This window comes from Aspergillus aculeatinus (genome assembly GCF_003184765.1).
Source record: "Aspergillus aculeatinus CBS 121060 unplaced genomic scaffold BO66scaffold_55, whole genome shotgun sequence".
Lineage (NCBI taxonomy): Eukaryota > Fungi > Ascomycota > Eurotiomycetes > Eurotiales > Aspergillaceae > Aspergillus > Aspergillus aculeatinus.
The window spans coordinates 1-13,794 of NW_020291524.1; the positions used below are offsets into that span (position 1 = coordinate 1).

General features: G+C 52.9%; 4 protein-coding genes across 4 annotated transcripts; 1 reads left to right on the forward strand and 3 right to left on the reverse strand.

Moving 5' to 3' along the window:
• Positions 1–1,735: 1,735 nt before the first annotated feature.
• BO66DRAFT_357767 (putative beta-glucosidase D) lies at positions 1,736–4,401 on the forward strand (the record flags this gene model as incomplete). Its single annotated transcript, XM_025644908.1, has 5 exons — positions 1,736–1,829; positions 1,885–2,318; positions 2,381–2,465; positions 2,607–3,758; positions 3,824–4,401. 5 exons carry the CDS (start codon positions 1,736–1,738, stop codon positions 4,312–4,314), a joined length of 2,256 nt encoding a protein of 751 aa, XP_025499764.1. The 3' UTR covers positions 4,315–4,401.
• Positions 4,402–7,549: 3,148 nt separating this feature from the next.
• On the reverse strand, positions 7,550–8,420 carry BO66DRAFT_474562 (uncharacterized protein; the record flags this gene model as incomplete). Its single annotated transcript, XM_025653149.1, has 3 exons — positions 8,262–8,420; positions 8,191–8,195; positions 7,550–8,114 (listed from the first exon to the last, which is right to left on the reverse strand). Coding segments are annotated over exons 1-3 (681 nt in total), but the record flags the coding sequence as incomplete, so codon positions are not given.
• Positions 8,421–8,461: 41 nt separating this feature from the next.
• BO66DRAFT_382255 (putative fructosamine-3-kinase) lies at positions 8,462–9,713 on the reverse strand. Its single transcript, XM_025646000.1, has 2 exons — positions 8,752–9,713; positions 8,462–8,693 (listed from the first exon to the last, which is right to left on the reverse strand). The coding sequence occupies exons 1-2, from the start codon at positions 9,705–9,707 to the stop codon at positions 8,600–8,602; spliced, it is 1,050 nt and encodes a 349-aa protein (XP_025499766.1). The 5' UTR covers positions 9,708–9,713; the 3' UTR covers positions 8,462–8,599.
• Positions 9,714–9,922: 209 nt separating this feature from the next.
• Positions 9,923–13,578, reverse strand: BO66DRAFT_357777 (armadillo repeat protein). The gene is made up of 3 exons (XM_025644909.1): positions 12,842–13,578; positions 11,086–12,788; positions 9,923–11,029 (listed from the first exon to the last, which is right to left on the reverse strand). Exons 1-3 carry the CDS (start codon positions 13,134–13,136, stop codon positions 10,043–10,045), a joined length of 2,985 nt encoding a protein of 994 aa, XP_025499767.1. The 5' UTR covers positions 13,137–13,578; the 3' UTR covers positions 9,923–10,042.
• Positions 13,579–13,794: the final 216 nt, after the last annotated feature.

The window sequence follows — 13,794 nt, forward strand, 5'->3', positions numbered from 1 at the left end:
TGGTGGTTGAAAGAGACAGACAGAGAGGGGGGGAGGGGAGAACAGACCTGCATTAATCAACTTTCCACCCCCCCCCCAAAAGCAACATCACGGGTTACTTTCTTGTATCTTCTTTCCCCTTGTAAATTTTCCCACCTGGAGAACGATCCATTTCTTATTCTTGGAGGTTCACACTGTTCTCGTCACGGTACAATCGTTGCAGTGACATATCTACTTTTGTCTGGTTCTCCAGGCACAGAGTGTGACTTTGACAGCGGATCGGATCTCAGTGAGCCAGTGGATTTTGGAAGCGGTTATCGTCAAAGTAATTCAGACAAAAGGGACTCCGTCCGTCGTCTGTAAAGTAAGTCCATAGCAACGCTTTTATAAGGACTCGTCGCAATTGGAAATCGCTGGATGACGACCGATGATGTTGATGCGGCGGATGCGCTGGTCACGTGAATAGAGGTTGTCTTGCCAATTTCGGTTACTTCGTTTCTCCAACAAGTCACCAAGTAACTTACAAGCTTAAGTTCATCTATATGTTAGCTGGATATGCATCTTTGACCCACCAGCTTGTTCTCGTGCATGATGAACTACGCGCATTTCATTGGCGTGTCTATTATAGCAAGCTCAAGCTGGAGTCTACCTGTTTCTTCATGCATCCTAGAACTTATGCTAATGGGCTTGCCGAACCAGGGCCATTCCTCGGTCTCCAAGGACCGTTGACCGACATCTTCCAAGACTCATTGAGCAATTGAATCTTATTATGTGCCTGCACTTACTGCTGCAATTTGCAGTACACGATAAACAGGATTTCCCGACAGCAGCAGGACACATCAAGGGGCTATGACATCGACCCTGAGCAATCTCCTCGTCCCTTCAATTAGGACAATGACGAGACGATAGACCATTGAGACACGGTGCTTCGGAACAATGTGGGTGGTCGCCAGCAGCCTAAACTAGCCAGCCCTATCTATGAACACGGAACAAGCTCACTAGCTCCTTATGCTTATTTCACTTGAAACCCTTCATTCGCGTGGATCGATATGATACTATTGCGAACCTGGCAGTACACGATTCGGGTCATCCGAGGCTTGTTGGTCCCTGACCCTAATGCGACATACCTTCCGCTGACTAATGGGAATTTTGCGGTCCAACCTCCAATAACAGCGAGAATCTCAGAGCATAGCCTATCTTTCTAAGATGTCGATGCGCTCACTTCAAGAAGCGACTGAGCCGGTGGGTTTCAATCACTGGATGTGACGCGTCACCTGGGGTTTCGGGATGCCGTAACAAGCCAGACTGCCGTGCTCAGCCCCTTGTCTCGGCGTTTTGCTATGGCTTCTACCACCCGCGCGCGCTCGGCTTATCCGACTTGGCGTCAAGCGCAGACTAGATGTTGCGAGTCGCGACCCTGCGACTGCCGCATCGGCTATAGGAAGAAATGATGCCCTTGAACATTACCTGTTCAGATAAACTGCTGGTGGGCCTCGCGTCGTAATACCCAGGGACTTCATACCACGAATGTCGGAACGTCCTCTCTTTTTGTCATACAAGCACAGTGCTTGAGGACAAGAAGGGTTGACGCAGACTGCGAGAGATGTGGACTATAAATGGAGCCATGTGCCTACGTAGAAGATGTCAGGAATCTCTACACATTCCCACTGGCTGGCCATACTCGCTCTTTCATTCATATACTACCATCTGACTAAAGTCATTCATTGATTTCGTTTTCTTATATTCTTCTGGTAAGATGAGATTCATCTCATTTGCCGTAACGGCAGCCTTGCTTGGCTTGACAAGCGCCACGAATTCTTCAACATCGGGTCTACTCAAGGCCAATGGTGGTAAGTAGACTGGCCATGTATCATGATTCTTGAAAGTATGCTAAACAACGAATAGTAACGCTGGGAGACTGGGAGGCTGCATATGAAAAGGCATCTGCCTTCGTTGCAGGACTGACTACTGATCAGAAGCTGGCTTTGATCACCGGTAGCAGTGTTAGCTCGTCCAATGGTAACTTCAGTGCCCTAGAGTTCCTTGATGGGGATATGGGACTTCAGAACTATTTCTTTGTCTCTGCTTTCAGCTTGTCCTCCGCTCTGGCTATGACTTGGGACCGCGACGCCATATATGCTCAAGCCAAAGCAGTTGGGTCGGAGTTCTACAACAAAGGCATTCAGGTGGTTGCTGGTCCTACTTCTCAGCCAATGGGTCGTACTCCTTGGGGTGGTCGTAATGTCGAGGGATTCGGCCCTGATCCCTATCTAAATGGCCTGGCTACTGGCCTGTCTACCAAGGGTTATGTCGATGCTGGAGTGATCCCCGGTGGCAAAGTAAGATGATCCATGGACAATGTAACTATGGGCTTGCTGACTCTAACTGCGCCATTTGCTAGCACTTTCTTCTTTACGAGCAAGAAACCAACCGGACTTCCAGCGGCGGCGGCGGTGGTGGTGGCGGCGGCGGCCCCGGTGGTGCAAGTGGAGGAGGAATGCCTTCCGGGGGAATGGGCTTTGGTGGTTCCAACTCTTCATCGCCTGGGCCTCAGTCTTCCGGTTCATTCAGTCGGCGTGCTACTGTCTCCTCGGACTCCGACTCGGCACCCTATTCCTCCAACGCAGACGACAAAACCTTGCACGAAACATACCTCTGGCCCTTCTACGATGCAGTGAAGAATGGTCTTGGCGCCGTCATGTGCGCAATGACCAAAGTCAATGGCACTTACAGCTGCGAAAACTCGGATCTCCTGATGAAGACGCTCAAGACAGAGCTTGGCTTTCCGGGTCTGGTCTGGCCCGACATGAATGGGCAAAACAGCGCCGAAGGATCAGCATTAGGCGGCGAGGACTATGGCTCGAGCAGCATCTGGAGCACTTCTACAATGAAGACTCTTCTGTCGAATGGTACCCTCACCGAGGCCCGTTTGAACGACATGACCATTAGAAACCTTATTGGGTATTACCATGTCAATCTGGACAACGGCCTTCAACCTGCGATGCAAGATCAGGATGCCTATGTGGACGTACGAGGCAATCATTCCAAGCTGATCCGCGAGAACGGAGCCAAGTCGATGGCTTTGTTGAAGAATGAAGGCACTCTTCCGTTGAAAAAGCCCCGTGTGATGAGTGTTTTTGGAGCCCATGCTGGCCCGGTCATGGGAGGTCCGAATGCTGCCATGAACGTCGAAGGGTCTGGCCCGACCTACCAAGGACATTTAGCCACCGGCACAGGCTCTGGACAGGCATCTGTTCCTTACGTGATTACCCCTTACGTTGCCCTAACTATCAGAGCTGCGCAAGATGCAACTATGATGCGATGGATTATGAACGATACTTATAGCTCTAGTGGAGGATCCACGCTGATTCAAGAAGGAACTGACAGTACCGCCGTGTCACCCTCCTATGCCAATTATGCTACCAACTCGGATGTCTGCCTCGTTTTCATCAATGCTCTGTCAGGTGAGGGTGCCGACCGCACTGAGCTGTATAACGAGGATCAAGACACCATGGTGAACACGGTTGCAGACAACTGTAATAATACCGTGGTTGTGGTCAACACCGTTGGGCCCCGACTGCTGGACCAGTGGATTGAGCACGACAACGTGACGGCAGTTCTCTACGGATCTATTCTGGGCCAAGAGTCGGGCAACGCGATTGTGGACCTTCTCTATGGTGATGTGAACCCTTCCGGCCGTCTTATCCACACTATCGCCAAGAACGAGAGTGATTACAATGTGGAGCTCTGCTACACTGCTCAATGCAACTTTACTGAGGGTAAGTCGTCGTTGATCTTCGGGTATCGGTGCTCTTTGGCCTATAAACGCTGACTGCATCCACAGGAGTCTACATTGACTACCGCTATTTCGACGCCAAGAACGTTACTCCCAGATACCCATTCGGTCATGGTCTTTCTTACACCACTTTCAAGTACTCGGATCTCGCCATCAAGACCCCTTCTGCCACGACCAGAGCTCCCCGAGGTAACCATACCGTCGGTGGAAACAGTGATCTATGGGACGTTGTGGGAACCGTCTCTGCGCGCATCACCAATAATGGCACGCTTGCAGGTGCGGAGGTTCCCCAGCTGTACCTTGGCTTCCCAGATGCCGCAGATCAACCTGTTCGTCAGCTCCGCGGATTCGAGCGTGTTGAACTACGGGCAGGACAGGAGTCTATTGTTACGTTCAACCTGCGTCGTCGCGACATTTCATACTGGGACGTGGCTGCTCAGCAATGGCTTGTTGCTTCTGGGAAATACCAGGTCTATGTTGGAGCAAGCTCTCGCGACTTGAGATTGACGGGAGCATTCTCTTTGAGAGTGAAGGCTTAGTATGGTTTGCCATCGAACTAGCTTGTGCCCAACATCTTGCCCTGATAATAGAGTGCTTACCTGAAGGCTACACCTCCCAGAGGCTTTAGATAATTCAATCAACTGCTGTGATTCTGGACCAACTCACCTATAACCCTGATATTCAATTGATTATGTGGTTATCCAAGAACTTGCAACCACTGCGTGTCACAAACTCACCCTTGTGAATACGGTAGAACCATTCCCATCCTAGATTATCGATTCCCATGGCTATTGTCTTATTCACAACCACCAAGCCTGGATCAATCTCTTCACCCATTTCGCTTCCACCGCAATCACCAATCTTTTCTCAAAACTGTCCGATCTCCTTCTCCTTCTCCTCTCTTCCATCTTCTAAGTCTCACATCTACCAAGCTTCATTTCTTCTATCTTTCCTTCTTTCAGCTTTCCTTCTTCCTTCTTCATCGTCCTTTCTTCTCTCTCTACTATACTCACGGCCACGCACCATGTTATGCAGCAATAAACTTATCATCTAGACGAAGATCTTGATTCAGAAGCCCTCTCAGCGCCAGAGAGACACTTCATATCCGATCTGCTTCTCTACTCAGTGGCCAGCACCCATGAGGAAGCCCAATAGGCTCGTAGTAGTCACACACACTGGAAGAAATACCCCAAATTACAATTGTGGTATTCATCAACCATAGACCGGCGTCTAAGTCCTCAAGCATCAATTTTGACGCAGTGAGCGTCATTCAGGCCTATTCTACTGCATGGCTCTAACTCATGCCACAGGAAAGAAAGCTTGGATCGATGCAGTAGTGCGGCCGCGGATATCAACCCATAATCACAGGGAAAACAAGCTATCGAGCACTGAATTCAGAGTCGATATCTGACGAAGCTCGTTAGCGTTTTGCACAGGCCATCGGTATACCTGTCCACGTCGGACTCATCGAAGTCTCGAGGACTGCAATGGAGACTTCGCCACGCTCCAGGACCGCTTGCAGAAGAGGGACACAGACCAGTACCTTGCATACAAGGGTGTCTCGCCCATGTCTCTCCTCTGTTCCTCCAGCACCCCCCCCCCTGATATCTTTGGTTGCTCTGTCATTGCTTCGGCAAAAATATGGCGACGCTTAGAGTGAGTTCAATCAACATCATGCGTGGGCTTGACTGACTTAACAGCTTGATAGGCATGTTGAGCAGCTGCTAAAGAGTAGTTAGGTAGAGAACTTCATGAGAGAAATGGTCACGGTCGAACGCGCTGAGCTACCACACGTTCATGCGGGGGTGATCACCCACCAGACGGATTCTACGGAGCTCTATCCGGGGAATCCGCAGTGTCGATTCCTATTTACCCCTCCATCCCTGTGCCAGAGCAGCCCGATGAGGTTGTTGATTCGGTGCGTGGCCGTGGATTCGAAAATCGAACGGAGCGGCCTTAAGCTTGGGCAGCTTTTGTGTCTGCATTGAGATGTATGGAAAGTTTCTATACGGGCCCCTGCCGTTCCGCAGGCGGAGCAAGAGTCAAAGTCCGAGAGATAGCAATGGAGGGATTATCCTACTATCTCGGACGCCTCCATCCGCAGAGCCAAAGGTCTTCATGAAGGAACTAAGACCTATCCGATGGAATTTACCGAACGCAACGCTGGCCCCTTCAAACGATCCCTTTCGAATGGGATGGCGGTTGCAGCTGCGTGATTTGGCTTTTAACGTACTTCCTCTCTGCGTGAGAGTGCCACAGACTTCAAACAAAATGATGCCGCGGCCTTCGTTGCTCGGCTGACCTTCTGGGCACCTGAAACAACATCAGTCCCCCCTCGGGGATTTCGTTTCTGCAGCACTAGGTGCTATGACAAATGAAAACCTGGTTATGGTTTGCGATGGGATGACGAACATGGCTCATTTACATGAAAGCCTGTAAGAATGTCTACTAGAAGTGGAACCTATCAAGGATTGGCGGTGTCTTGGATGCTCGCCTCGCTCAACATTGAGCCAGAAAGCCTCTTTTATCCGGCATTCTACCACTGCTGCACTGCTACATGGCTGTTGAACAGGTTACAATTCAAACCTGAAAACCCCATCGAATTGGCAATGGTACAGCTTCTAAGCTTTGAGCCGTGCATGATCCTGTACAACGGCGCAGGGATTAGCGACCGGTTGTGGTCCTTTTGCAACCACTACGAAGTTGTACCTGCATATATATCATGGACTCAGCGAGTCTCATACGATCATCTCCACAGTTCCGCCTGCCTCGGCATCTGGCCCTGCTTCTTATGGCTGCCAATGAACAGGGCAGCTAGAGGTCTGCATGATGTATAGGAGTCTATGCTCTCGAGGATAAGGTTACCATGCAACGCTGCAGTACTCCTACATACCCCGGGAACCATTATGACGGCTAAGCAACCTGCACAAAGCGCACATCTTTGCTAATGTCCATAATCAATCGATAGCGATGTACAGATGAACTACTGAGCCCTTGCCAGGAGACAAGCTGGGAGTTTACTGGAGTACAGCTCAACCGGGTTCGAAAGTCTTCAACTTACTGGTTGTGTGACACTTACAGTAGTACACTTTTAGCTGGCTTTCCGCGCGACGAACTTCTGACATTGGACACAAGATGTGAGGGGTTTGAGAACTCCAGTATTTCTAGGATGCCCATTCATGCGAACACATTATTCATCCTGTGCAGAATGGACATCACCCATATGAGCAAGCAGTGCGACCACTGCTGGCTCAGAATTCCGCAACACTAACTTTTCACCTCCACGCTGGTGATGGCGTGAAACGAGAGTCATACACACACCAGAGGGCCAGATACACGGCCAATGTGCTTCACAAGCATAATGTGGTGGGCCGTTGGCAGAAGGTGGTAATCATCGAAGCCAAACGGTTTCCGCGCAAGAGTAAGCCTGGCTGGGAGGGAGATTTCCACTGTTTGATTAGATAGATAAGTCCCAATGATATCTCCTTCACCTGTTCCACAAGTCTTATACCATCTAGCCCTAGACCTAGACTACCTAGTAGACACCAAGCACATACCACACCCACCATACCCCTCGTCCCCGAACCAAATCAAGGCACCCCCCTCCCCTTCCGCACAGCCCTCGCCAACTCACTCTGCGCCTTATCCTCCGCATAGCGCCGATAAATCGGCAAATACCAGTCCCTCTCACTCAGCGTCTCCCTCACACTCCTCCTCCCCTCCACCGCCGCCACCCACCGCCGCCACCGCTCCCACACCCCTTCCTCCTCCTCAGTCCCCGCCTGCCCCGGCGCCGGAATCTCCAACCCCCCCTTGAACTCATCAAACACCCACAACCGAACCGCCCACGGCGCGAGCACCACATCCACCAGACTCAATTCCTCGCCCAGGAAGTACGGGCCCTGCGGGTGCAGCTCCCGCGTGAACTCCTTCAGCGTGGCTAGAAACTCCGTGCGGAGGGTCTGGAGCTCATCCGCCCCAGTATTACCATTACCCCCCTGGGACGAGGAGGGCAGGGGCTGATGCTGGAGGAAGCGGTGGAAGGCGGGGATGATGCGGGAGGTGACGTAGTCGATCCAGATGCGGGCGCGGGCGCGGAGGTACGGGTCCTGCGGGAGGAGGGCGGGCGTGTGCGTCGGGTAGGCTTCCTCGAGGTATTCGAGGATGACGGTGGACTCGTAGAGCGGGCGCGCAGTGGAGGAGGTATCCGGGGAGGTGATGGTCGGGACGAGGCCGCGCGGGTTCAGGGCGAGGAAGGAAGGTTGTTTGTGGTAGGGGTTCACTTCGATGTATTGGTACGGGATCTGTTTCTCTTCGAGGGCAAGCCAGACGCGTTGGACTGGGGGTTTTGGTTTAGTTTGGGTCTTGGGGTTAGGGTGTAGGATGGTGGGTGGATGGGTGGGTGGGGGAAATACCGAAGCTGGGAGGCGTGAGTTAGTATATTGGTAGTAGTTAATAGATAGATAGCCTAGACGGAGAGACTCACGGACAGAACCACCCCGCATAGAACTTTAGGGGCTGTTCGGCTTGGTGGTTGGCGACTAGAGCTTTGGCGGGGCCAGTGGCCTCGGGGTGGATATCGGCATCGGGGACTGGCATGTTGACGAGGGGAATAATCTCAATTCAATTGGGGGATCAATGGTTATGGTTGGAAGATGCAGAATGGAAGGTCAAGGAGGAGAAGAGGGAAATAAATAATGACGACAATCGATGGTGTCATCAGATAAGATTATTAATCCAGAACTATAACAGAGTCATTGTCAACTACAGCCATCACTCAATCTCCCTCTAACTCAATCGCCTCAATCGCCTCAATCACCTCATTCAACCATATTTCTTCAACAACTTCTCCATAATCGACACAGCCCCCGACCGATACCCCGCCCCAAAGATCGCATGATGATTCAGATGATGATACCTGTAGCAAGTCAGCCCTATCCAACCCCATTGATCAACACGAAGGCAGAAGAACATACAACTCATACAACCTCACCCGATCCTCATACTCCTCCACCGGCTCCGTCTTCGGCACCAACCTGTGATACTCCTCAAAGAACTTGGCTCCAAACCCACCAAACATCCGCATAATCCCCAGCTCAAACTCGCTGTGCGCATAGCACGCCGAGGGATCATAGACCACATCCCCGGCCTTGTCGCTTTCAAGTCCCCCCACAATCCTCCCCCTCCCCGCATTCCCACTCCACAGATCCCCATGCACCACCACAGGCACAATCCCCTCCCCACCCCCCAAATGCCCCCTCCCCAACAGCCGGGGCACGACCGTCCCCGCCGTCCGCTCCACCAACTCCCGTAACCCGCCGTCCCGCCCATTCCGCCGCTCCGAGCTCTCAAGGATCGTGCGCAGCCGCTCATTCGCGTAGAAATACGCCCAGTCATCGCAGAATCGGTTCGGCTGCTTCGTGTCCCCGCAGAACGTCGGCACGGGGAATCCGAACCGTCGTCGCCCGGTCTCCGGGTCCGGTGGGGCGGGCGTGGAGTGGAGTTGGGCGAGTCGGTGCGCGAGGGTAAAGGAAGAATCACTCGTGCGACGGCCGCTGCCGCCGCCGAGTTCGAGGTACTCGGTTAGGAGGTAGTAGCTCTTTTTCTTGGGGGGTGAGGTGGATGAGTCGTCGTCGTCGTCGTCGTCCAGGCTCCCCCAGGCTAATGCCCGTGGGCAGAAGCCCGGCACGCTCGAGGCGATAGCATTCAGGGACTCGTACTCCCCGCGGAACATCTCTGCCGCGGAGGTGCCATCGGCGGAGGTCTTGACGAAGTAGCGGCGTTCTTCGTCGCGGCCGTCTGGGCCGGGCACCGTGGCGCGGATGGCGCCGGTGCTGGTGAAGCCGGAGCCTAGGCCGGAGGTGGACAGGCTGGCTTTGGCGGGGTCCGTGATGGAAAGAGCCCGGAGAATTGAGATGGGGACGGGTGCCATGATAAGGATTTGAATCGGGTTTGGAGAGATTGTGCGAAAGTGAGGAGAGAATTGAGTGAGGGGGACAAGAGCACATAAATTAGGTGATGGAGTAGCAATGACGTCGATTGTTTGTTTATCTTATCGCGATAAGATAAGGCATCACAGGAAAAATCATTTGCGCTCAATCCTACATACACAGCAAGCCCAACTTTACAGCATAGCACCAACTGTAGTGCGAGTATAATTGTAGCTACAGATCTACATCGTCATCACTTCCAGATCTTTATACATCAAGGTCCCATCCAACGCCGCCTACCGCAACCGCAGCATCCCACTGTCCAACAGAATCATCGCTATGCATGGGTCAAGGAATTCAGCATATCCTGGGCCGTTTTGGTTCTCTCGCGCACATCCAAGTCGGGGTCATCGTCCAGACTGGCCAACCGATCCATCACTCCCATCGTCCGCATCCGGATCGCTCGATCGCGACATCCGTCCCGGTCGCTCGAATCATCCTGATACACCAGGTTGATCACCACCCACACACAGTTGATCCGTACATCCCGTTGGCTGTGGTTGAAGTATGTCATCAGATACTTCAACAAATCCCGGTGCATCTGAAGCAGTTGTCGGTGTCGCGGTAGGCCTGCCGCCAGATGGATGATCACGTACGTCACCGACACCAATATCTCCGTCGGTACGGACATCGTCCGCGAGGTCGGTACATCTCGTCGAGGCGGGAGGGAGATGGAACGCGGCCGCAGCTTGTCTGCCAGCGCATCCAGAAGCAGATCCTGCCCAATCTCCTTGAACAAATGGTCGATCATCTCAAACGCACCGGGCCCGCAGATGATGTTGCGCAGTAGGTCAAAGGTTTGTTCCTGGACCGCAATATCGTCCTGTCGAGCCCGCGTCGTCTGGTCCAAATCGCCTTGCAAAGTCAACTTGCGTCGCCGGGTGGCATCCGGAAGGAACATGTCGAGACTAATTTTGTGCGAGGGCACCGTATCGGCCATTTTCATATCCTCGTCTCCACCGCTCTCCACCGGGTTCAACAGGTCTACCTGCTCTCCAGCCGAGTTGGCTCGGCTCATGCCCGCGCTGGTGCTGCTGTCCGCCTCCTCGTCCATTCCGCGCTTGGCTAAGGCAGTGGTAGGATCCTGGGTGATGACCTGTTTGATCCATTCCGCACCTAGTCCTTCTATGATCTTTATCTTTACATCATTGGTCGAGTTATATGCAACATGCTTCAGGGCCCACAGCGATTCTATCCGCAGCTTTGTGCTTTGGGAATGAGCATGTTCACACAGAATGGGAAGAACATCGGCCGAGATAATTGCCTATGCGCGGATAAAAGTCAGTGCACGAGAAAGAACCGAATGATCAATTGACTGACCTCTTTCATTGGACTGAAGTCCAAAGCCAGGTTACAAATGACCTGCGTCGCTGCAATCTGGACCTCAATGTCGGGGTGTTTAATCAAGATAAACAAGGGCGTCGCAACGCCCGCATCAATCAGACTCGTGCGGAGGACACTCACCGAACGAGTGAGCATGCGTGCGGCCCCGCAGGCTGCCAGCAGGGTGGGTGTGGGGTTGCCATCAGCCACAGTGTTCTTTGGAGTCGACGTGTCCCCCGACAATTCATCTGAGCACGGCTTGAGAGAGTCGATAATGTATGGCACCACCCCGTTCTCACAGACGGCTTTGCGATATTCGTCCTTGAAGGGAACCAGAGCCGCCAAGGCTTTGAGGATGTTCTCACGATATCGCATGACATGGCAGTGGATCGGTGAAAAGCCCGGAGGACCGAGCTGGCATTCTGGGGAGGTGGTGTCTGGGCCCAGCAGGCCCTCTTCACCGTCCGCATGCCACATGGGGCGGACGGTGTCTTGAACTGGGTTGTAGGTTTCTTTCAACAGCTGCGACAACCTCTTGATAGCGCCTCCCTCATAAGCATGTCTCTGCAATTCGTGATCATCAATCACTAATAATGCCAGCACGAACGGGGCTTCTTCTCTGAGACGCTCGGATGAAGGAATCAAGCCCCCATATTGCACCCCGTCATCGGCGGTCACTTCATAATCCTTATCCAGCATGCGAATCAAAATAGGAATCATCAAGTAACATAGCATAGATACGCGATGCTTCTTTGTAAGGCCAAGACGGAACAGAACTGTGGCAAGACGTGCCGCCATCAACCGCACCATCCCGCTCTCGCTACGGACAATGTACAAAAGCCATGGCACGACCGCATTCTCTTCGTCCTCAGCAGAAGGCATTTCGAAGCTAGGGAGCGGCGTCGGAAACGAGTGGCTGTGTCGGCGATGTGTGGTACCCTGGTGGCCAAGGGGAGGAAAATTGGAGGTGCTGGGAGAGGCCTTGTTCTGCGCCAGCGGCACCGATGGCAGTAGATGCTCCAACGGGCTGGCACCTGCATGTCGGGGTACAGCCGAGCCCGACAGGTAAATCGCACCCCATGGTCCTCGCTTGATGTCCCACGGAGCAAATTCGGCCAATTGCTTGGGGAACACAGTCACGATCCCCGGCGAAGAGAGAAAATGCTCCGCGCGCCACTTAGAATGCTCCACAATGACGGTAACAGCGCGGAGGATAGGCGCCAGTTTTGCGCCCGGGGGTGCCGGGGGCGGTAGGGACCCCAGAGCTCCAGGCTCTTGAACATGCTCCTCGGCACCAGGATAGACAAACCCCTGCGCGACCACGAACGAGGCAACTTTTACCGCCAAGGCATCCAGTACTCCGCACTCAGCCAAGACCGCCTTGTGAGATTCCTCCGTACACAACTTCCCGATGAGGGATGCGGCGAGCTCAATTGCTGCTTGATCGCGGTGGTTGCCGTAGTCGCGACCTAGGATGCGAGAGAAGCAACCAATATACTCGCTGGAGAAGACGAGATCGGCCAAGCGGGTATCTTTAAAAGATCGTTGTTGGCTTTGTAGCGGTAGTCGGTCGGCAACGTTATTCAATGTTCGAAGTATCGGATGAATATAGAAAGTCGGGCAGTCAGGCTTGGACAGTATGGATAGGAGGGTCGAGAGTATGCCGCTGGCAAGGATAGGGGACAGAAAAGAGGCACCGCCTGTGTCGAGACCAAATCAGTCACTGCATGCAACAGTCTCGGAATACCAGTACCTTGTGCTAAGCTCCCCATGATGACGATCGCTTGTAAGCATGTCTCATCTTCCTCGGACTGAGGACAACGAAGCTTCGCGGCTCCGTTGACTTCTGGTGTAACAATATCCTTGCCATGGCGGGCTGCGAGAATATTGGCTAGTACGGGGATGATCCCCCACCGCACCCAGGCCTCTTTCCGTTGGTTATGGCCTATGGTCTCATTCTTTAAGCTTCGCAAAGCCGCCGCCTGTGCTGGTAGGGAATCTGCTGTCTGGAGTTGAAGCAGCAACGGAGGCGTTGAAGCGCGGGTCATGGTCCGAAGTCGCCGCCTCCCGCGGGAGGGCCGTGGGATCAATTACGTCGAGAAACAGGAGGAGCGCTGATTGCGCCGAGAAACAATGGGGGTGAGAGACACAGGTATAGAATTTAACCGGACACTTTTCAATTTAATTTGATGTAGACTTCCCCTCACAACGAGAAAGTAGCTTTGACGATCAGCTAGTTGGCAACGATGGTTGAATGGCAATGGAATGGATGGAGGATGAAATGATAACTGGTCAATGTCACGGCGGCGAAGACCCTCGGCGACTGGGGGGGACTGGGGAGGGGTCCAGAAATGCGACTCGTGAAGCACCACCAACCAAGCAAAGCAAAGTCCGATGAACAGGTGTTTTCGAAGACAGATGGAGAACGGGGAATCACAAGCAACCAGAAATCGATCTCACCACGAACAGCTCCAAATGATTGAGTGGTTGATGCAGCTGTCGATAGCTCGCTGTCCGTTGCCGGCCGCTGACCGCTTTCGGCGTCTTATCAGGTGATGTCACCTGATTCTCGACATAGCTGACTCACTCTGTGTTATTAGGATGTGATGTGAGTACCTTATGCACAATACAGTCATGTGATTCAGCCCTACCGTCGATTATCGGCGTCGAGGAGACCAATACCTCTCTCTCTCTCGCAATGCTGGT

What these genes read in the sequence shown, in the direction of transcription:
- BO66DRAFT_382255 (XM_025646000.1), bottom strand. Translation starts at nt 9,707, where the DNA reads ATGGCACCCGTCCCCATCTCAATTCTCCGGGCTCTTTCCATCACGGAC. An exon ending in CGGGTGAGGTTGTATGAGTT is followed by an intron (nt 8,694 to 8,751) that starts GTATGTTCTTCT and finishes GACTTGCTACAG; the next exon opens with GTATCATCATCTGAATCATC.
- BO66DRAFT_357777 (XM_025644909.1), bottom strand. Translation starts at nt 13,136, where the DNA reads ATGACCCGCGCTTCAACGCCTCCGTTGCTGCTTCAACTCCAGACAGCA. An exon ending in CATGGGGAGCTTAGCACAAG is followed by an intron (nt 12,789 to 12,841) that starts GTACTGGTATTC and finishes GTCTCGACACAG; the next exon opens with GCGGTGCCTCTTTTCTGTCC. An exon ending in ACTTCAGTCCAATGAAAGAG is followed by an intron (nt 11,030 to 11,085) that starts GTCAGTCAATTG and finishes ATCCGCGCATAG; the next exon opens with GCAATTATCTCGGCCGATGT.